The sequence below is a fragment of the Gracilinanus agilis genome, chromosome 5, assembly GCF_016433145.1.
Source record: "Gracilinanus agilis isolate LMUSP501 chromosome 5, AgileGrace, whole genome shotgun sequence".
Classification (NCBI taxonomy): Eukaryota; Metazoa; Chordata; class Mammalia; order Didelphimorphia; family Didelphidae; genus Gracilinanus; species Gracilinanus agilis.
In genome coordinates, this window is record NC_058134.1 from 64,065,387 (window position 1) to 64,089,196 (window position 23,810).

Below are 23,810 nucleotides of genomic sequence, written 5' to 3' on the forward strand. Positions count from 1 at the left end.
GAAAGAGAGAGAGAAAGAGAGAGAGAGAGAGAGAGAGAGAGAGAGAGAGAGAGAGAGAGAGAGAGAGAGAGAAAGAATTCTTGTCTAAACACACAGAACCAGCTGGCCATAGGTCAGTAGAGGTTATAGCAATCATCAGGAGATCAATCCAATGGAAACACACAGCTCAGTGAGAGCAGTATAGGGATCTCAATAGAATCTGGTAGTCCTGTAGTATATAAGGAAATTGTATACCCATATAGAGTTGCAATACAATATGTATCCTTCCAACATGGGTCCTTCATCCATGATCCCTATGCATGCTCACTCTTCCCCATGATAGTGTATATATTTGTAGAAAGGTGTTGTCAAGGTTTATGGGGAAATGTTCTATTTCATGCCTTGTTACCTAGAGATTTCATTAAATGCCTTTGCTTTGAATTATATCACTAGAATGCCTAGAAATAAACACATCAGTGGTGGCTCCTAAACTAACATTTTACATGGATGTGAACTCCTAGAGTACCCACACAGAATCTGAGATTCATACTTGAGGCCCCACATGAGAGGGAAATCCCTGAGGTCTTGAATTCAAATTCATATGAAATAAATACAAGGCAGTTTGGAGGAGAAGTTCCCTCAGTTGAAAAATTGGCAAAGAATAAGAAACAGAAACCATCAACAACCATAGGAAAAAATACTCCAAAGCCTTAAAAATTAGAGAATTGCAAATTATGTAACTGGCATTCTATCTTACAAACTCATGTGACAAATCATAAGCTAAGGATACCCTAAAGATGCAATGACCCACTGTGATTCCTGGAAACCAGTGATTTTTCCTCCTTAAAGAGAAAATATGGACCATGATGAAGAAAAAGACATCTTTTTGGTCATGGCCAATATGGAAATTTATTTTGCTTTACTATGTATACTTGTTACAAGGGTTTTATTTTGGTATGTTTGTTTTTTTCTAGGAGGAGAGGGAGGTGAGAAGAAAAAAAGAAATGCTTGTAAATCAGAAAAATAAAGCCAAGGCATTTGCAGCCGGAGAGATTAGTAAGGGCTTCATGGAAAAGGTAGCATTTGAACTTAATTTTGAAGGAAAGTAGGGATTCTTTGGCGTCCACTTCACAGAAGTGGGGGTTGTCAATGCAAAAAGCATCAGGACCACGTGTGAAGGTAAGCAAGATGGTAGGTTTGACTGGACTATGTTAAGGAAAATAATAGAGAAAGCTGGAAAGACAGGCTGTCAGTGTCCTTTAAATCTTTTATTTTCTCACGTTTGTATCCTCCAGTTCTTTGAAAAGGGGCCCAGAATTTGCACTTCTGCCTTTGTATCCCTGGTGCCTAACGCAGTGCTTTGCACACATCAGTGATGCTTAGTAAAAGACTGTTGAATTTATTTTTTAAAAAAACAATTAATTGAAATCTTTAAGCGGGGGGTGGGGGAGGCAGTTAGGTGCTTCGGTCTGCAGACGTTATGAAAATTTGAGTCAAAAGTAACCAGCCAAAAAAGTCTCTTTTCCAAGCGTGGTCTTGTGTCTGGTAGAGTGGCACAGTATATAAAGCCCTGGCTCGGACAGGGAATTGAAAGCGGCGCTCATTCTACTGCCACTGCACCCCGCCCCCACCCCCTCTAAATCGAAACCATTTATCCCCCTAGCCTAGAAAGGGAGCCCAAAATTGAGGTCAGCGGCGCTTGCAGGCCTGAGAGGCTGGCGCAGGCTGACCACTGACAATACGGCCGACTTTTTTTCCTTCGAACTTGGCGGCTGGAGGCAGAGCGGTGCCAAGCCCGAGCCGCACCAACCTGGGCACCCCACGACCCTCCGCCTAGTGGCTGGAGCACGCACCAGTCTCCGCCCTGCGCCGAAAGGGGCGGATCTGGGGAAGAGTTCCGTAGGCCGATGCGCCTCGGCCGGGGAATATGGCTCGGCTTCTCCTCCGAGGATTTTCCCGGCTAGGCTGGAGAGAGCTGCCCTCTAGGGCCCTGCACAGAGGCCCCTGTGTCTGCTTCGGTGAGGGGAGAGCCAGCCACCCGGACGTAGGTAGGACAGGGCGGGCCCTGGCTATCGCAGGCCCGCGCCCCCGGGGGATCCCAGGCAGTCAGGAGAGCAGCAAAGTTGACCCCCTAAACCCTCCACTCCCCGCACCGCCCTGGGGCCTCCACCTCCATCCAGCCCACGACCCCTCCCCATTTGTCCCCAACTATCCCTCCACTACCGTCCCTCTCCAGTCGTCCCCTCCCCTGACTGTTTCCTCCTCCAACTGTCATGTCCTCAGCTGTCCCCTCCTCCAGCTGTCCCCGCCCCCCGCTGTCCTTACCCTTTCTCCCCAGGTTTCAGTTTTGCTTTTCTCTTTGCCTGGGTGTCCTAGTTGCAGCTCATCGTAGTTTAAGCACTGCTCTTTTTCTGACAAAACTGCAAAATCGAACCCTCTTTTCCCCTTGTTTCTCTCTCGGGGTTCAGAGCGAAGCCCCTCTGTCTGCCCCTGTGACCTTGCTTCCTATCTTTCTGCCTTTGCTTCAGGCTGTGATCCTTTAACTTTTCACAGGTTTATAATTTATCTTCCTAACTAGATCATAGCCTCCACCCTACAGTTGGTTCCCATTAGGACTACGACCAAGCATTTCACATACTACGAACAACTTGAATTCGGTCTCACCTAAAGTCCCCCTTTCTGCAATAATCCTTCCGTGGTCCACCTTAAAATCAATGCCTTCCTTCCGGGATTATCTCCAACTCATCCTGTATGTATTTTGTGTCCATATGGTTGTTTGCACGTTCCCTCCGGGGTTAGATTGTAAGCCCTTTGTTCATGGACCGTCTTTTGCCTGGCACATAGTAGGGGCTTAATAAATGTTTATTGACTGATAGACACAACATATTTGTTCATCTGACTACTCTGTTCCACCAAAGACTGATCTGGAATAAATATCAGAGCATCACTCTCAAAAGGATAATTGGCTGTTCATTTTTCAAGCAGGTAGTCAATAAACACTTATTAACTACCGGAACTTTCTATCTGGGGATTCCGAGACAAAAATGGCACAACCTTTGCCCTCGAGGAAGTTACATAGGGATGGGGAAACAAGGTATAAGTATCTCTATTTCTATATCAATAGATATCAATATATACAAAATGCTTATAGGGGCATTTCAGGACAGGCTTCGTGGGGATTACAAAATGGCATCCCAGCTTGATCTAGAAGGAAATTAGGAATCTCAAAAGCCTGAGGTGATGAGTTTAGTGCATTTTAGGCCTGGAAGACAGCCAGAGCAAAGAAGGCGGAGCTTCATGTGTGCAGAACTGGACCATAGTGTTGGGAGAGGAATATGTAAAACCTGAAAGTGTGGGAAGGGATCAGATTGTGAAGAGCTTTAAATGTGAGATAGAAAAGCTTACATTTGGCACTAGAGGTAATGGAGAACTCCTGGAATTTATTGCAAAATCAGGATGATATGGTCAAACCAGTTCTTTAGGGACATGGATTGGAGACCAGAATACCAAACATGGAGGATCATGGAGACCAGAATGCCAAAAAGGAGGCCACTGCAACAGTCCAGGCAAGAAATGGTGACAGCTTGGACTAGGGTGGTGGCCATGTGAGTTCAAGAAATGTCTTGGAGTGAGAAAAAAAATAAAATTTGGCAACCAACTCATCATATGGGATGAGAGTGAACAGTCGATAATGACATCAAGGTTTTGATTGTTGGTTATTATGAGGAAGAATGGTGGTGGCCTTAGTAATGACAGAGAAGTACAGAAAAGGGGTGGGTTTTCTGGAAAACATAATGAATTCTGCTTTGAACATGTGTTTGAAGTGCCAAGGGAACATTCAGGTCAAAATGTAAAATAGACAGTTTGCTCTGTGGAGTTGGAGGACCAGAGAGAAACTAAGACTGGCCACCTAGAACTAGAAGTCTGCATAGAGATAATGGGATTCTGCAGATGAGATTTATGCTTCAAGGAGGGTATTGGACTAGATGACCCTTGTGAGATCCCTTCTAGCTCTTAAGAATCATTAGTGATTTGGGCTAATTTTAGCATATTAAATAACGATTTGATAAGAAAAAGTCAAGTTGATTGTTGATGGTTTTATTTTTTAATTTTTCTTTAACAGTTCAAGGGTTGTGATTGTGTTCTCATATCCTGTTTAATAACCTTTCATTTGTGAAGCTGTTCATAAATACTTTGAGGTCTTAGGAAGCTCATAAGTGGTCAAAAGAAGGAAGATTTTGTTGAATTTTGAGCTACCTTGTAAATGTGAATGAGCAGTGGTGCTTTCAACTATTCAATCAGCTCCAACATTCAAAAATGTGCCAGTCCCATTACTGCAAACCTGAGGAGTTGGGAGATCAATATCCATACTCTCCCATTTATGTAGTGGAGGATCTTTTTAAAAAACTAGACTTGTGATTTTGTTGGTACAGAGATGGACCAATGCAATTTAACAACTGCTTTATATTTATTTTTTAATATTTAAATTTTTTTCCATAGTTACATGATTCATGTTGTCTTCCTCCCTCTCTTCCCTCCCCACTCCCAGAGTTGATAAGCAATTCCACTAGGTTTTACATATATCATTGTTCAAAACCTAGTTCCATATTATTTATTTTTGTAATGGAGTAATATTTTAACACCAAAACCCCAAATCATATACCCTAATAAACAAGTGATAATCCATATGTTTTCTTCTGCCTTTCTACTTCAGCAGTTCTTTCTTTAGCTGTGGACAGCATTCTTGCTTATTAATCTCTCAGAATTGTCCTGTATCAATATATTACTATTAGTCTGCTTTATACTTAGTACCTGCTCTGTCTCTTAGAGTCCCTCCCCATCTTTTTTTTTTAAACTCTACCTTCTTAGTATCAATTCTAAAGCAGAAGAGCAGCAAGGGCTAGGCAATAGAAGTTAAGTGACTTTCCCAGGGTCACATAGTTGGAAAGTTTCTGAGGTCAGATTTGAACCCAGGTCCTCTTGACTCCAGGCCTAGAACTCAATTCAGAGTGGCTCTATCCACTGTGCTACCTGGCTACACCTATTACTAAGATTCTTAAAAAGACAAGTGACTTAGTGTCAGAGACAGGTCTATTACACATACACTATCAGGCAGTATTTTGTACTATAAAAAGCTTTTTAGGAAATTCCATCTGAAGGTTCCCTTAAATAGGGCCCTCCGCAACATCACAGAAAAATAGAGTTCCATTTTCAATCATTGGACCAACTTAGCTGGACCTAGCTTTACTTTGAGTAAGATACCCCTGGCACTTAATTACCATCTGGATAAATGAAAGAGAACATATTCGACGTAGAACCATAGATCATCCAAAATTAAGAAGTGTATTTGACTTGAGAATACATATGTGTTAGCAAACTTGCCCTCCAAATTGTTGTACTTTGGTTGAGAAACATTCTCAGGGAGAAGGGTTCAAATTCTGCCTTACATATGACCCTGAGCAAGTCACTTAACCATTCAGTGGCCCTCCCAACCCAGGCAATTTTCATCTTTGGAGAAAAGGTAGATGGATACCAAGGATGGTGTATTATTATTTCCACCTCTAGATCTATGGTTCTGAGTCAGTATCAGTTGATAGAAAGATCAGAGCAGAGTGCCCCAAATATATGGCACCAGGAGGAAGCTATTATGGAGGCCCCCCCAAATTGCTACGACATAGTACACATATTAATAATTGAGAGCTGACTGGATTTATTAACTTTGCTACCTACTTGCCTATACTACCTACCCTGATGACCAATGGTCCAACACGTAGATGGACAGAGAGTAGATTTCACTTGCAAACAATAGCTGTACAATAGAAATGAGTCTTCTATGGGAGATTTGGGATATGAAATTGACAATTGAACCTCAACCTCCTTCTTCTTCCCAAGGCTGCACTTCACATTTTCTCAAGGTCAGCCCTCATTTTCTCCTCCTTTGATCTAGGCTCTGAGAAAAAAAAGTAGACTTTCTCCTTGCCAAGGACAGCATTTCTTCCATCTCCTCCAGAAATTTATGCCTTCATCTCTGTCTCTGTCTCTCTCTCTCTGTCTCTCTCTCTCTCTGTCTCTCTCTCTCTCTGTCTCTCTCTGTCTCTCTCTCTCTGTCTCTCTCTCTCTGTCTCTCTCTCTCTCTCTCTTTCTGTCTCTGTCTTTCTGTCTTTATTATTCTTTTTGTCTCTCTGCCTCTGTCTCTGTCTCTCTGTCTGTCTCTCTGTCTCTGTGTGTGTGTGTGTGTGTCTCTCTCTCTGTCTGTCTCTGTCTCTCTCTCTGTCTCTCTGTCACTCTCTCTCTGTCTCTCTCTTCCTCTCCCCATCCATAGCCCCATTTTCACTTTTCTCCCTTCTCCCTCTCCTCTCATGTCCCTCTCTCTCCATCCCCCTCCCTATATATTGCTAGCTTGATACCTCTCCCTTCTGATGACACCTTCCCAGTTGCCCTTAGTCTTCCCTCAGGAAATGAAGCCATGGTTAATTTTGGAAGGGAGATGGGGATATATAGCAACTTTGAGTTATCTTTGTATAGAATCCCTTGTCATAGCTCCTAGCTATACCGGTGATGGGAAATATTTCTTTAGAACCAATAAGAGAACAGAAGGGGTCAAGTGCTACCCTTAGGTGTTCAGTCAGAATTTATTCAGCTGTTTTTAGTATATAACTGCAGCAGTGATTCTCTCCACAATTCATCCACCCCCACCACCCCCAGCTGCCTCTAGCAGGGATAGACAACTGGTCTTCTGCTTGTTATTAAATTTCTTATTAAACCAATGGCCTTCTCAAATCATTTTGTACACAGGATCCCTAGTCATTGTGGAGGGTGAGAGTCTGGGAGGAAAGGAATTGAATATCTTTTTGCTTTTCCTCTAGATGATAAATAGTATGCTATATAAGACCAATGGGGGAAAAGGAAAAATTTTAATGAATCATGCCTTTTAAAATATTCTTTTTAAAAAATATAGGGCTTCTCAACAAGCATGATGAGCCAGCCACTGACTGGAAAAAGAAATTGACTCCAGAGCAGTACTATGTCACTAGAGAAAAAGGAACAGAACCGGTAAACTAATCCATATGACTTGGGGTGGGGAAGAGCAGGAGCAGAGTGAGGGGTAGGGCTGGGGGTAGGGGGGAAATAGGGTGAGAGGCCCAGAAGGGAGGGAAAGGAAGGAATAGATGAAAGGCCATAGGCTAAGAGTTGAAACATACGTTAGAAATCAAGTTCAATCCCCTCATTTGACAAATGGGGAAACAAGGTCAAAGTCCCAATTCCAGGATTCACATCCAGATCCTCTGACCCAAATCCCATTCTGTTTTCACTGTGCCATGAAATTTTTATCAGGACAGCACCTTTGAGAGAATCTGGTTCAACCTTCTCAGTTTACAAATGAGGAAACAGACCTAGGCTTGCCTGTGACCACACAAATAAATAAAGAGAAGAAGTGGGCTCCAAACCAGAGACTTTTGATCTCAGACCCAGTCTGGAGTATGTGACACTGACACTGACTCTTCTTGTGTCAGGTTACACCTCATCAGACCTAAGAGAACATCAGAGAGAATAAGAGAAATCCTTGTCTGATAAAGCTATCCTCCAATCAAAGCAATCAATTGTCTCCTAAGAGATTATTCCTTCTTATCACTCTGGATTTTATCTGTATTCTTATTGACAACATCATTTCATCCAGGTTAATTCTGCTGCTTTTTGGAGGGGGCAGGGAGAGTGGTATGATGGATGGGGTTCAAGACTTCCATCTGAATCCTGGTTCAGCCGCTTTTTAGACCTGGGTTCACATACAAGTCATCTTTCCTCTGTTTCCGTTTCCACATCTGTAAAATAGGGATCAGAATACCTATAGTAAGTGCATTATAAACCTTAAAGTGGCATATAAATGTCAGTTATTCTTCTGCCCCTCTAATATAGCCAAAACAATGTAAATATTTTCCTCGTGGGACTCTTGGGGATAGAGGCTGCCTAATTAGACTTAGGTACTGGACTTCTGAAAGGACTACATTATAAAGAAGTTTCCCCTGGAGTTATAGAAAAGCTCCAACCTGTTTATCATTTTACTTGTATTTGTCCATGCAAATTCATATGATTGTCTACATAGGAATGCTGTGTTTTACAGTGAAAGAGCCCTGGACTTGAAAGCAGGGCTAAAAGAAATAATATCTAGCACTTTAGAGTTTGCAAAAGCACTTTATGTACGTTATCTCATTTGATTCTCACAATAGCCCTGTGAGATAAGTGCTATTATTCTCCCCATTCTACAGATAAAGAAATGGAGGCTACATGAGGTTTAGTGACTTATTCAAGATCACACTGCTAGTGAGTATCTGCAGCAGAATTTGATCTTAGGTCCTCCTGTCTCTAAGTCCTGCCTGTGCTCTACCTCCTGTATCATCCGGCTTCCAGTAGACATAGGTTCTAAGTATGTGCCTGGCATAGGCCCTAAACATAGTAGGTATGGACTAAATGCCTTCTGAATTGAGTTCTAGGCCTGACTGGTCCTTTTAAATAATGGGACCTGGGCCAAGAATCTTAATCCAACTCTTGTTTCTTCATCAATAAAATGTGATATTATCTTAGTTAACAGGTTACTGGGAGAGTTAAATGAAATGATTTTTTTAGCATCATTCTCACCCACTTTATTGTTGAAGTGGTGTCCTCTGGCCAGATTTATCCAAGATGTTCTTTTGAATGTTATGGGGAGACGAATGGTATTTCAAGAGAAAATTCTATGAAAAGTCAGGCGGGTAGTTAATAAAACCTCCATAGCTTGCCCATTACTGCCAAAGGTTTAGACAGTGCCTCCTCATGCAGGAGTCAAAAATTATAACTGTCCTCTGCATTCTGTTGAGGGCTTCCAGAGTTTATTAAGTCAGTCCCAAATCTCAGATACAGAACAAATGGGTGATTGGATGAATAAAATATCTACTAAGCCTTTACTATGAGCAAAACACTTGGGATACTAGTAGGAAAATAAGGCAATTCTGCTCTCAAGGATCTCACACAATAATGGAGGAAGACAAAAGCATATGGAAGGTTTCAGCTGCAAATCAGATGGAAAGGTCCCATGATCCTTATGGTGCAGAAGGAAAGCAGATGGTGATGTATCTTCTTTATTGTCGTCTCCATCGATAAATCATATCACTTTCTAATGCTGAACCATTTGACAGTGCAAAGGACTTTGGTGGCAAGAACTTTCTTTTCTGGGTCATCATTAGCTGTGACTGTAGCCCCCCGCAGAAGTAGTTGCCAGGCTATGTCTCCACAGGGGTTGACTTCCCACGAGGCTGAAGGCACTGGGCTGGAAGCACAGATATCCCCAAGGCTTTTGGGCTCAGAGTCCTGGACTGTTTCCATCAGGAGTCCAAGGGGAGACAGCAGTCAGTCGTGGTGGTGGTGGTGGGTGGTTTGATTTGCCTGGCACATGCTGCCTCCTGTCTCTCTCTTGCAGAGTTTCTTGCTATTTTAGACAGGCTGGCTTGCTTGCCCTGTATGTGGCACACAATTGGTTGCAGTTGGTGGGATTGGCTAGCCCCTTTTCCACAGGAATTGTTTCCCAGGATAATGGTTGTGAGGACTGGGCTAAAAGCAGAGCACACGGTGGCCCAAGAGGTGCTGCCCCTCCTGTGCCCATTTGCCAAATAATGTGCATAAATAATGGAGAAGAGCTGCCAGATGTTTAGTAGAATAAATTTATGGGTTTCTCAGGCAGATGGCATAGATAACACAGCCTGTATGTTTGGCTATTTTACAAAATGAGCACATTCTGTAATCTGAACTTATGTTGCAAATCCATTTGGAATAGATCCTTTTCCATATTCGATATGTAAAAAAATGTGTGTCCAACTTGTAAGCCCTTGATAAACTTTATTAAATAAATAACCAGAAAGCTTACAATCTGAGCAGCTTATCTAGCAGTTGGTGACTTACAAAGTGCTTTCAGTACATCGTGGAATAATAATTATAATCATAGCTAACCTTTCGATAGTACTTGAAGATTTATAGAAAATGTTTTAGGGACATTCTCTCCATCTAATCTTCATAACAACCAAAGAAGTACTAGCCAGTCACTTCTCACTTTTAAGGAGCTTACACTCAATTTGAGATCAGAACCTTAAATGACAGTATGAGATTGTGTATGATTAAGAGACAAGATTACAGTTTACAATGTTATAGGGTAGGTAGGGTTTACCTGGTACAGGACATCAGCATAGAGAGAGATGACTGTGAATCAGAGAAAATTAAGAATTGCCGATTTTGTTATGCCCTGAAGAATGAGTATTTGAATGGGCAGATCAGAATGATGTAGTCGGCCTCCCATTAATTGCTGGAGGATGCAGATTAGATATTTTTTTTTAAAATGCAAATAAAATGCCCTTTTGCTGAATTTCATGGGCCCAGTTGTGAGTGCCACAAATGTAAGAGACTTCCCTTCATTACAGATGCCAATCAGTACTCCTGATGGAAGTTCATGGTGGGCCTGCCCATAAAGCAAGGTGCCAGATCCTCTTGGCAGAAGAACCAGCTCTGATTTCTACAGCTAATTTTAGGGTTTGCAGAGGGAAAAAGTCCAAATGTGCCCAGATGGTCTGCTCACTAGGTTAATTTGAAATTGTCCTTTATGCAGAACACTACAAAATACAGTGGCAAAACTACCATAGGGAGTCTAGATGTTTGACCTCTGAGTTTTCTGACTCAGAAACACATGAGAAGCTCTGAAGCCCCACGTTTGACTTAGTTAATGCAGCTACCAAGTCAGTCAACAAATCTTATTAAACATCTCTTAGGAGCCGGGCAGGGGGATACAAAATTCCCAGGGTATTGGGGGACATGTCCAGAATGGTCATGTTTTAAGTATGCAGTATCTTAAATGCCACACGGAGCATATTAAAGACAGAACACTCCCCCCCACTTCTTTGCTGAACTATGCTTTTATATATTTATATTCCCACTTTAATTGGGGATTTCAAAGTGCTTTGGCCAGGAGAGCAGATTCCTATTGAATTAGCACCTTTGGAATGGAGACTGAAACCTTATAGAGTCACAGAGGATGAGACTTTAGTCTCCTGCTTTTTAAAACACTTTGAAGTTCTTGGATGAAAGGTGTTATAGAAATACAAAGCATTATTAATGCCATAATTTGAATATTTGGCACAATAAAGACTAAGCTGTAAATAAGCCTGCAGGCTTCTTCTAGAGAGAGAACGATGCCACATTTTCTCGCCTGAGTTATTTGGGTTGCCTGTCAGGTGGGCCCAGGGATTCCTAGAGGCCTTTTTCTGAGTTGTGGCCTTAATTTTAAGACTTGTCTCTTGCCTTTTTAAATATGGTACTGCAGGATTTGTTCCTGCTGTGGAGCCTAGAAAGCAACCACCTATCTTTATTTTGCAGCCCTTCAGTGGAGTCCTTTTGAATAACACAGAGCCGGGAATGTATCACTGTGTGTGCTGTGACAGCCCATTGTTCAGGTAAGAGGGGAGAAAGGAGAAGAGATCTCTCCATACCTGGAGAGTTCTGAATGCTCCAAATCCGTGGTCGGTAGACCTGAAGTCAATGCTACCTAAAGTCAATGTCCAAACACTTGAAGTCTTTTTTTTTTTTTTTTATTACCCAAATTTGAGAGTTGCTGCAAATAATAGAGGGAATTTGAGCAGAAGTTCTGTCCAAAACAGAGATCCATAACCTGGTACCCATGAACACTCAGGAGGTAGGGGGAGGGCTGGGGCCAGAAGGCAGGGAGAAGCAGTCCATGGCATGGACTTGGATGGGGAGGAAAATGGCATCTTTTTTTCCTACTAACCTCTAACTGAAATTTAGGATATCCTTCAATTATTTATTTTTTTAAATTTTATTTGTTGTTAGTTACATCAAAATTCCCTGGTATCTCCTTCCTTCCCTCCCATCCCTGCACTAGAAAAGACATCAGTTCATATATTCACATATATATGTACATATATATATATACATATATATACACACATTTTTGTATGTCTTTCCTGTTTCTGTTTATCAGTTCTTTCTCTAGAAAGGGACATTCACAAGTTATTGTTCAAATTTTAATATTCTTCAAACATTATTTCTGTAGCTGTATATGATCTTCTGTTGATTCTACTCATTTTGCTTTTCACGATTTCATGTCTTTCCATATTTCTTAAAAATTAATCTGCTCTCATTTCTTATGGCACAGTAGTAGTCCTTCAATTATTTAAAAAACATTATTCTGAGGAGTCTATACACTTCTCTAGAATGCCAAAGGGGTCCATGACATGTGAAAAAAAAGTTAAGAACACTTGCTGAAGGTAAAAGCTCTTACTTTTACAATATAGTATTATAAAATGTGGAGGTCTGATTATTTTTAATCTAGCTTTGTGTTTTCCTTTCCATGTGCCCAATAATTATAAAGTACAAGTGAGAAGTATTATTGGACACCTGAAGACAAAGCCAGGAGAATTTTTTTAAAGGGAAAAAAGTATTGGGGGGAGAAACCCATAATGCTCCATTATCATGAGATGAAAACTGTAGCCCTATTGGAGAAAATGGGTTTATAACTTAATTTAAGAAATGTAGTATTTCATGAGAATAGACTTCCCCAAAGTACTTGACAGTGGTGAATACCATGCCCTTTTCTATAGAGTTAAAAGTAAATTAAATTGTCCCTTGATTTCAAAGCCTCTTTTAAGTGAATCAGGATCTGAACTCTCACAACAAAGGCTTTTTGTTTAGACATGCAGGAAACAGCCTAAAAAAAAGTAGATTAGATGAACAAGAAAGGAAAACATCTTTGAAGTCCTGTTTTTTAGAACTTCAAAGATGTTTTCCTTTCTTGTGCATCTCCTCTAAATTGGTTTAGAATAAAATATAAATCAAGCCAGCTCTGTGAATCTTCCATTAGACAGTACTTCATTATGTCCCCTTGGCCTTGAACAGATTGGGTTTTCCAGCACTGCAGCTAATGTGGGCTGCATTAGGACTTGGGGAAGGCCAGACCCCTGCCATCAAAGGATGAATGGAGATTAGGATTGATTTTTTCTTCATTCTCATTGATGGGCAGGCCCCTGCCTGGATTCATTTACCCCATCAGTGACTTGTGAGAAATGATCTGAGATGGCAGTCAGCCCTAAAATGATGTGAGGTAATTGAGGCTAAATAGGTTAATTTTTACACAATTTGCAAGTCACATTTCCACAGTGCCATTGACATTGGTTATCCCAGAGACCTAAGGTCTCATAAAGAAGAAGAAACGTGTCCTGAGCACCAGAACAGGCCTAGATTAAAAAAATGCCAATGAGATGTGCATATTCCCAGGTGTTGCATTATAGCAGGAGCCTACTTATGAGAGAGGAAGGAAAATAAAGAATACGGTCAACAGATTTTTAAAAGGCTTGACTTGCTACTGTGTGTTAATGAGATGATTTTATTTTATTTTATTTGTTTTAACAACTTCCATGGGCATGAAAAAGAAAAGTAAGTTAAGGACTCTTTCCTTGAATGGGTTATCAGTTTAACTCTGTGGGCAGAGCTAGAACTAAGTGTAGTTAAGGTTGGCAGCACAGCACATCGAGGGGGCAAAGAGGAGTAATAAGGGGAAAATTTGTAAAAGTATATGTTTTTATTGGCAGAAAACTACCTTTCCTCTCTATTTTATGGTAAATTGTGGAAGTTCAAAGTCTCTATAGTTTTCTAAATTTATTTGCCTTGGCTGGCTTTGTTTGTGTGCCTATTTTTTTTTCTGGATGCCTCATTTCCTTTATCTGTAAAGTAGAGAACCTATTTTTTGTTTGTTACTCCTACTCAGACCATTCCCTCCAAACAAGTAGGGCTACTCACTATCCCTTGTACCCAACCTGCCCATTCCATTTTCACTCACTGTCTTTGGATACTTGGCCACATTGTTCCCCTCTTTCCTCTCCAAATCCCCTCTCCTTTCTTCCACTCATCTAAATCATACTCATTTTTTAAACCCCAGCTCAAGTCCAACCACATTCCTGCAACTTTAGGTTACTCTGTTCCTGAACTCCAGAAACTCAGCACTTAATTGTTCTCAAGTTATTCCCTCTTGTTGTTTAATTCAACTCCAATCAGATTGTGGAGGGATTCTATATAAAGGTATGATTGCTGAATTCAGAGTCAGAGGACCTAGATTTGGGTCTCAGTTCTGCAAGTATAACAGTGTGTCCATAGGCAAGTCATTCTTTGAACCTATTTCCTCATCTGTGAAATGAAAGATTTAGATTATATTAAAGCTCTTTAACAGCTTTAAATTTATGATTCTTAAAGTTTAAGAACTATCTATGTTTCCTAATTCACTGTTGATGAAGTCGCGATCTGATATTCATTTTGGAGAATAATTTGGAACTATTCTCAAAGGGCTCTTAAACAGTGTATGTCCTTTGACCCAATAATAGTGCCACTAGCTCTATATTCCAAAGAGATTCCCCCCAAAAGAGGGGAAAGGACATATTTGTACAAAAAATATATATTGCGCCTATTTTTGTGGCAGCAAAGAATTAGAAATTGAGGGGTTGTCCATCAACTGAAGAATGGTTAAGCAAGCCTTGGTATATGATTATAATAGAATATTATTATTTTGCTATAAGAAATGATAAGCTGGATGATTTTGAAAAAAACCTAGGAGTTACATGAACTGATACAAAGTAAAGAGAGCAGAACTAGAAGAACATTGTACATCATTCAGTTCAGGTAAGTCCTCAGACTACAATATGTCCAACTATGTATATGTGTGTGTGTGTGTGTGTGTGTGTGTGTGTGTGTGTGTGTGTGATCCATACCTTCTGTCTTTGAATCAATGTTGTATATTGGTTCTAAGTCAGAAGAGCTGGAAGGGTAGGCAATGAGGGTTTTGACTTTCCCAGGGTCACACAGCTAGGAAGTGTCCAAGGCCAGATTCAAACCCAGCAAATTATTCAAGAAAGTATTCCAGATGTGTTAGAAACATAGGGCAAAATATATAGACATATACATACATACATACACACACATAATACAGACTCTCCTTAGATCAAGAGAAAGAAAACTCAGAACCATCATTGTCAAGCTTCATTAATCTAATATTAAACAAACAAATAAAAAATCTTGTAAACAGTCAAGGAGTATCCTTTCATATACCTAGAGAAAAGTCAGAATCACTGAAGGCTATTATTCCTTCTACGCAAGATAGAAAAGAAAAACATTAAAATGCAATATTTTAAAAAGCAAAGGAAATCAGTTTTTACCCTAGAATAACATATCCTTCAAAGTTGTTCTTAACCATAAATACAAAAGCATGAAATATCAGCAAAAAGGGAAAAAAATTAAGTTTATTCTTCTGAAGAACCCAAAGATTAGCAAGGCATTTGATATAAATGACCACATAGGCAAGAAAAAACAAACTAGTTAAGTAAATCTTCACTTGCTTCCTAGGCTATTAAGAGAATAAGGAGATAGCATTTATAGATGAACTTCAAAAAGGTTCTGCCACAGAGGGAAAAGGAAGAATTAAATGACTACCTATTCGATCTTCATTTGTCAGTTAAAATTCCTTTGGTTAGAACTGCACAGAAAATCCTTCAAATAATATGAAGAATGAAGAGGTATCCAGAAATATATGGTTTCCAACTTGGGCAGAAGAAGAGCCTTACAGGTCTCTCATTTTGAAAGACATCAGGGAAACTGGGAAAGAATAATGCTAGGGGGAAGAAGATATGTCAAATTCTCCAGATAGAAAGTGGAAAGCTGACAAGACTTCCAAGGTGAAATACACCAGAGACTTCACAGAAAATTCTGTCAAGAGATAGTGGGATTTGAGGGGCCTCTCTTCCCTAGAGATGCTTTGGGGGATTACATCCCACCCTCCAGAAAGGAAGACTCTAGGTGCATGGATCTTCCTGACAGAAAAGGAGGAAGAGGAGATTCACAGTGAGGACTTAAGTCTCTCTTAAAAGTGATACTCGCCATGTCTTATGCAACTGTTTCTTTTCTTCATTATTTTGTTCCGACATAAGAGCTGGACATATTGTAGTCTGGGGACTTAGCTGAACTGGTTTATTATGAGAGATGAAAATAATGCCTCATTTTCATGAAGCTGTAGTTAAACATAAGAAAGTCACTGGGAACAGTGTAGATGCCCCTTTGGAAAACCTCATAAGGAAAAGGTCCAGTTACATCATTGCAGTATAGAGGTATGACTCTGAATGCTTAACAGAATGACAACTGAATAAAGGCTCTGCCAAGCTGGAAGAACTCTAAGCCCAATGAAAGACTGAGGTAGATAAAGCAGGAAGAGCCAGATTCAAATCCTGCCTCAGCCATTTACTACCTATGTGATTCTGTACTAGTCCCTTAGCCTCTACATGCTGTGGTTTCTTCATCTTTTAAGATGAAAGGATTGAACATAATGGCCTCAAAGCCCTTTTCAGCTCTAAATGTTATCCTACAATGTTTTGATTGTTACTTAAGGAGTAGTCTAGCTAAATTTGGAGATGATCTTTGCAAGGCTGACTAAAGAATGACAAATATATAATAGATATACATATATATTCATTGATATATATCAATTCATAAAAATCATCTGAGTCATAGAGGAATTGCAATCTGCATTTGTAAAGAGAGTATCAACACAAACTAAATCATGGCTCCGTTAAGCTCTGGAACATTTATATCCTTTCTCCTTTGTATGTTCTCATAATCCTTTGATTTACTTTCCATAATCAGACACTACTACAAGATTTGAGATTTAGAACTGGGAGGGACCTGAGAGAACATCTAGTTCAACCACCTCATTTAATAAATGAGAAAACTGAGACCCAAAGAAGTTAAGATTACTCAGGTTGTTAAGTGGAAAAGCCAAGTCTCAAAGCCAAGTATTTTGACTCCAGATCCAGAATCCTTTCCATTTAGTGGCAGCCAAGTGTCTCAGTGATTAGAGCACTGGACCTGGAGTTTAGGAAGACCTGAGTTCAAATTAGCCTCAAAACACTTACCAGCTATGTGACTCTAGGCAAGCCACTTAAACCTCTTTTTGACTCTATTTCTTGTCTGTAACATGGGGATAGTAAAAGTTCCTACCTCCCAGAGTTGTATATAAGTGCCATATAAATGTTAGCTATTATTGTTGTTGTCTCCCTCTAACAGCTCAGTAAGTTGAAGCTTCCATGTTAGTCACTGCTTCTCCATAGAAATAGAAAGTTGTTAGAAGAGCATTTGTTCACTCTTATTCAAGCCAAGCATTCTAACTTAATAGGGGAGATGAGAGGGATGTCCTGAGTGTGACAGTTCAAGACTTGTACTCCGCTATCACTCATCAACTAAGCTTATACTGTTAGGAAGGAAGCTATGGATAAAAGTCAGGATTGGAGGTCCTGGGTTCAAATCTGGATTCAGACATTTCCTAGTTGTGTGACTTGGGCAAGTCACTTGGTCCTCATTGCCTAGACCTTACCACTTTTCTGCCTTGGAAGCAATACATTCATTCATTTTAAGATGGAAGCTAAGAGTTTAAAAAAAGAAAAGAAGAAGAAGAGAACTACTTCTGTAACTTAAAGGATCTTAAGTGGGGTGAACTACCCCACAGAACGCCAAGAGAGAGGGGTAGTTAGGGCAGTTAAGAATGTGGGTATAAAAGCAGCAACCCAGGCTTGAGTGACTTAAGGTCCTTTAAGTTACACTTAAGAAGGTAGGCATGGTTGAAGGTGGGCATATGTAGACCAAGACAATTAGATACTCCAAAGCCAAATAGCCCTTTCATAGAAATTAGCTCAATATATATGGAGACTTTCTTCACTATATCATAGATTGAACAACTTAGATGAAAGAATCGGATGCTAGCTTGTATTTTTTCCTCTTGGGGTGGAAAAAAGCAATTTGAAAGATCAATTGTTGAAAATCCAAATTTTCAGTAGTCGAAATTAATTCCACAGACTTTTTGTTAATGTATAATTTCTATTTTTATTTAAATTTAAAGTTTTTCCCTTTTGCTAAATAGGAGCTTGTTTGACAAAAATTTTTTTGAGTGTGTAGTTTTGGTGTTATTGGAAATTGGCTTTCTTTAAAGTATCTAATTTGCAAAGTCTAGGAAAAGTATTTCTCAATAAAGAAGTAAAACGCACACACACACACATACTCTCTCTCTCTCTCTCTCTCTCTCTCTGTCACACACACACACACACACACACACACACACACACACACACACACACACACACACACNCTCTCTGTCACACACACACACACACACACACACACACACACACACACACACACACACCTCTAAGCAAATGGCTTCCAATCAAAAGAAGATGGAGAAAAATGCGTTCACCAAATTTCCATTAAACTAAACCTGTAAGAAAGTTGACTGCAGAGATACACACATTAAAAAGGCAAGTGAAAAAGTGGCCCCCCCCTTTTTGTTCAAGGAAAAGAGGAAGAGATGCAATTCAAAGTTTGCTTAGATTTAAGAAGCAGCCTGACACAGTCTCAGCCTTGATATCTTTTGTCTATGTTTCTCTCTCCGTCCACTCTGTAGGCAAATTTCCAGGCTGGGCTAGAATTCAACTCAAGATGTCCCACTTGCCCATGATCAACATAAAAATTGGCCTGAACCATGACAACAGGCTTTAAATAAATGAACTGTCTATCTAACCCTAATAGTAAGAACTAATCACCCTGCCCTCTTTTCCTGATCCCATCCTGAACAAGAAGTGCTTGACATTCCAGACTCATTTGTAAGACTGCAATTATTAGCTTGAACATTGAGTGCCTTCTTTGGCAGCTCCCATTCGCCCAACTTCATGTCTGGGAATTCTTAATTTATGTGTAAGCTTAGGGGACAGTAATGAGCGGCCAAGGAGGCTCTAGAGTCTTGCTTCATAGAGTTGTGTAACGGCTTTCCCGTTCCATAAGCAACCTTTCTAGGTGCACATATGAAAATCTGTTTTGCCTTCAGTAAATGTTATGTAGAAACTCTCCTTGAATTATCTTGGGGTCATTAAATGTATTTCACAATTTTAAAAAAAGGTCTCCTTAAAATAGATGTGCCTGGAAAGTGTTCCATCTCTTTGGTTTCACATCATCCTGGTCTGATATGTGGGATAGGCAAGTTAAATCAAGTATTGCTTTAAACCCTGTTGTGAATTCCATATTACTGAAAGTTTTTCTGAGATGTGAGTTTTACCATTTACCACAAGGTGTCACTCTGTATCGATTTGGGGGAGTAGGGAGTTGCCAGGATTTGAAATTTAAAATAAATAAATTAGGAATAAATCAGGGTAGGTCCAGGATACTCTTACCTCTTACTTTGTGTTAAAGTTTTCCAATCTCTTAAATGTAGGTACTGACCTTTCTAAATAGTCTTAACTTTTAAAGCCTCCTAAATCCTGTTATTTATGTTTGTTCCAGTCAGGCCTATCCCATTAGGGCATATATCCAGATTCTGTTAATTATGTCTACAAAGGACTTATTCCCATAAAACTGTTAACTTTAGAAAATTTGGCTTTTTATTGTTGTCTTGAAATTAAGAATTATTTGCAACTGTTTCTCTCTAGTTCTCAAGCCTTAATGATGAGTATGATTTATCATTTATGAAACCATAGTTTAATAAGACAGATTTTCTTAGTAAATATCAACAAACATGAGCCAATATAGAATATCTGGGAAAGAGCATGATAAAAAGGATACCTCCTGAGCCTTTTTTTAAAGACCAGAAAGGATTGGATGAATAATAATAGTTCTTGTTTTAATAATTAGTAGGCATAAAGACGAAGGGAAGGGAAGAGGGAAGGAAGTAGGGAGGAAAGAAAGGAAAGGAAGGAAGGAAGGAAGGAAGGAAGGAAGGAAGGAAGGAAGGAAGGAAAGAANCAGAAAAGAAATCAGAACCTAGATCTTCCTGCTTACGAGCTTGACTTGCCATCCCTGGCCACTGGCCACTGGCCATGTCCATTGCCACCTTGAAGGATGTCATGTCGTTAGGCACCTTGAAAGTCCAAAAAGAAAATATTAAAAGTAATTGAACTGAGAAAAGGAGTACGGTCCAATTTAAAATAATATATTGAGGGTAACTAGGTGGGATGGTGGATAGAATGTCAAGCCAAGAGTTGGGAGGACCTGGATTCAAATCTGGATTTAAGACACTTCCTAGTTCTATGTGAACCTGGGTGAGTCCCTTAACCCAGATTGCCTCGCCCTTGCTACTCTTCTGTGTTAAAATTCATACTAAGATAGACGGTAGGGTTAAATATATATATTTATATATTTATTTATTTATATGTTATGAATAATTTATATATTTATATATGTATGTTATGAATAAATATATAAATAATATGCTATTTATATAATATATACTGAAGAACTCAGGGGGTCACAGCTGGAGAGACATTAGAGATAGGGCTCAGTTAGTGAACTTTAAGTACCTTCTATGTGCCAGCCAGGTACCGTGCTACAAAGATGGGCAGAAGACAACTCCTGCTCTCAGGAGCTCACAGTGTCATTTAGGTCATCTGGTTCAAATCCCATCTTGGACAGAAAGGGAGGCTGAGGCAGTTAGCGCCATACCTCCAGTGCCTGGCCCATAGTGAATGCTACCTGGCGTGAGACCAAAAGAAGTCACACAGGTGACCGCCGACCGGCAGGCAGAGCCAAGATTTAAATTCAGTTGCTATGACTACACATGTACCGATCTCTCTCTCTCTCCTGAGCCATTCTGTGTGAATAGGTTCCTGTGCTGTGGCCGGTTGTTGAACCTTTTTTAAGGCGCAGAGCTGCCATTTGAAACTTTTTTGGAGGGGGTTCTGGGAATTGGGAGATTGTAGTATTTAGCATGGTGGCTGGAGGGCTGAGCTTAGAATAAGAACAAGATTCAACTCTTACCTCGCTAGGTGTGTGACCCTGAACCTTCCTGCATTTTTCAAGGCTTCCGTTTCAGTCTGCACTGATGGAAAGGAGCTTCCCAAAGGGAAAGCCTGGAGGGACGATGTTTACTCTTTAGGAGCACTTTAGGTACCAAGTTGCATTGAAGAGAGAGCTAGACTTGGAGTTAAAAGGACCTATGTATGTGCCAAGTCATCACTGTGTTCCTCTAAATCAGTGATTCCCAAAGTGGGCGCCGCTGCCCCCTGGTGGGTGCTGCAGCAATCCAGCGGGGCAGTGATGACCACAGGTGCATTTATCTTTCCTATTAATTGCTATTAAAAATAATTTCCAGGGGGCTAAGTAATATTTTTTCTGGAAAGGGGGCGGTAGGCCAAAAAAGTTTGGGAAACACTGCTCTAAATCCATCCTGCTTTAGGGAATTCACTTCATGTCTGTGAGCTTCATTTTATTTACTGAGGATGGTGGTGACGGTGACGATGATGGTAACGGTGTTACCTCATCCAGACACTTTGCTAAGATTTACTAAAAACTAAAATACTGGGGGTGGGGGACAGCTGGGTGACTCAGTGGATTGAGAGCCAAGCCTAGAAATGGGAGGTCCTGGGTTCAAATCTGGCCTCATACACTTCCTAGCTGTGTGACCCTGGGCAAGTCACTTAACCCCCATTGCCTAGCCCTTACCACTCTTCTGCCTTAGAACCAATACACATTATTGATTCTAAGATGGAAGGTTTATAAAATAAATAAAAATAAAAAAATAAAATACTGGGGTGGTACCAGATACTCTATAAGGTCCCTTCGAACTCTCTATCTTATAAGTTAATTTTCCCACCATTCTTCAAAAGCCAAACATTTTTCTATGACAAAAATGCACAAATATTTATAGCAATTATAATGAGCAATCTTTACCACAAAAAATATTTGCAATAATGCCGTTCCCTCCCCTCATTGCAGAGCCAGAGGGCCACGTGTGTGGAATATTGCCAAGACTGTCAGACAGAGTTGGTGTGTCAGTCACTATTGTTGAACTGCTTTTTTCCTCTTTTTTCCATCTTTGTTCCAAGGGATGACTCACTTGCTAGGAGAAATAATTCCTACAAAGAGCTGACTGTCACATTTTCAGGAAGAGCACTTACCCCTTAGAAATCAGCAAATGCTACAAATCGGGGCTTGATTTATTGTTTTGTTGAGTATCTAGACTTAAAGAAGTGATGGAGAAATTGTTCGTGATGCAGACCAGAAGGGTTTTAGTGTTCACAGAGCCTCCTTGCTAAGCATTTACCAAGCACACTACTGTGGGGGCAAATATATTTGGAAACAAAGGTGATATAACAACAAAAGAAATCAGTAAACGTTTGCTTAGAAACCACTGATGCGGGGCAGTTCTGTGGCTCAGTGGATCGAGCTTCTGATTTGGAGTTGGGAAAAGCTGGGTTCAAATCTGGCACTCTTTTTTTTTTAACCCTTACCTTCCATCTTAGAATCAATACTGTGTATTGGCTCCAAGGCAGAAGAGCAGTAAGGGTAGGCAATGAGGGTCAAGTGACTTGCCCAGGGTCACACAGCTGGGAAGTGTCTGAGGCCAGATTTAAACCCAGGACCTCCTGTCTCTAGGCCTGGCTCTCAATCCACTGAGCTACCCAGCTGCCCCCATAAATCTGGCACTCTTATGAAGAACTTTTCCAAAATGCTTCACACCTATTTCCCTCTTACACCATGGACACTTCCTAGCTCTTTGACTCTGGGCAAGTCACTTAAGCCCAGCTCCCTAAACTTTGCCCTGCTTAGAGTTGTTGCTAAAACAGAAGGTAAGGTTGTTGGGGGGGGGTTAATTTTAAAAAAATTGACATGTTTTTATCCGAATGTAAACGTTAGAGCACATTTCCCATTACTAATGATGAGATTTTTCTTGGCAGTGTGAAGCTCACTTGGGCCATGTATTTCCAGATGGGCCTGAACCAACTGGACAGAGATTCTGCATCAACAGCGTGGCACTGACATTTAAACCAAGCTCAAAATGATCAACTCAAAATCTGAAGAGACAAAGCATGGCGTAGGGGAATTGCTGCTGTGTTTGGAGTCAGGAGAGGAGCAGGTTTGAATCTAAACCTGACACCGGCAGTGTGATGAGGGGCAAATAAATCTCTCAACTTTCCTGAGCTTCAGTCAGCTTCTTCCTCTGTAGGATGGGAGTGATAATGCCTGTACTGCCTACTTTAACAATTGGTGTGAAATTAAATGACCTATTTTTGTGTATTTTGTGAACTTTAAAGGGCTATCTAAGTGTTAGCTATTATTACACGTTTTCTTAATAGTGAATAAATGAAAAGGCATGTATTAAGTCCTTGCTGTGTGCCAGGCACTGTATTAAGCACTAAGGCTATACATGGAAAAAGTCAGGTAATCACTGCCCTCAAGAAGCTTCATTCTACATATGTAAAGGAATGGTGTCCAGGGATGGCTTTTTGGACCAAATGAGATAACAGACATAAAGCATTTTGCAAACCTAAAAGCCCTATATAAATGCTAGCACTATTCATAAAGAGGATCACTGTGACAGCTCCTTTTCTACCTAGTAGTTTTGTGGCTGCCTTCAGAGAAGTGAGATGGATCAATGAATGACCTACAGACTGCACAATGCTGCCGCTATATCCTGCCTAGCCCCCATCAAATTCCACCTTCTCTGGGCTTGAAAAAAAATTGTATACATATATATTTGTCCAGCTGTGTTTGTGTTCACCATTAACAACTCATTATGATTCTGTTATAGAAAATATAACTCACTCTTAAAGTCCACAAACTGGATTTCCTGAACATCCTTTTATTCATTCAAAATCCCTTGGTGCCACTTTCATTAGACTTGGCAGTAGCAAAGATAGTGTCAATTATGGGTTCCAAGGCCCTTTTTTTCAGATTCTTTTCTAATCATCAAAAGACAAATTACTTCTTTCTTTTTACAAAAAAAA

At 40.3% G+C, this 23,810-nt stretch overlaps 1 protein-coding gene across 2 annotated transcripts; it reads left to right on the plus strand.

The window, feature by feature from the left end:
• Nucleotides 1-1,711: 1,711 nt before the first annotated feature.
• Nucleotides 1,712-23,116, plus strand: MSRB2 (methionine sulfoxide reductase B2). 2 transcript variants are annotated; one of them, XM_044677921.1, is made up of 4 exons: nucleotides 1,712-1,997; nucleotides 6,938-7,032; nucleotides 11,371-11,447; nucleotides 22,761-23,116. In XM_044677921.1, exons 1-4 carry the CDS (start codon nucleotides 1,907-1,909, stop codon nucleotides 22,840-22,842), a joined length of 345 nt encoding a protein of 114 aa, XP_044533856.1. In that variant the 5' UTR covers nucleotides 1,712-1,906; the 3' UTR covers nucleotides 22,843-23,116. The 2 variants fall into 2 exon arrangements, with proteins under 2 accessions (XP_044533856.1, XP_044533855.1); XM_044677920.1 differs by having other exon boundaries at nucleotides 1,844-2,027.
• Nucleotides 23,117-23,810: the final 694 nt, after the last annotated feature.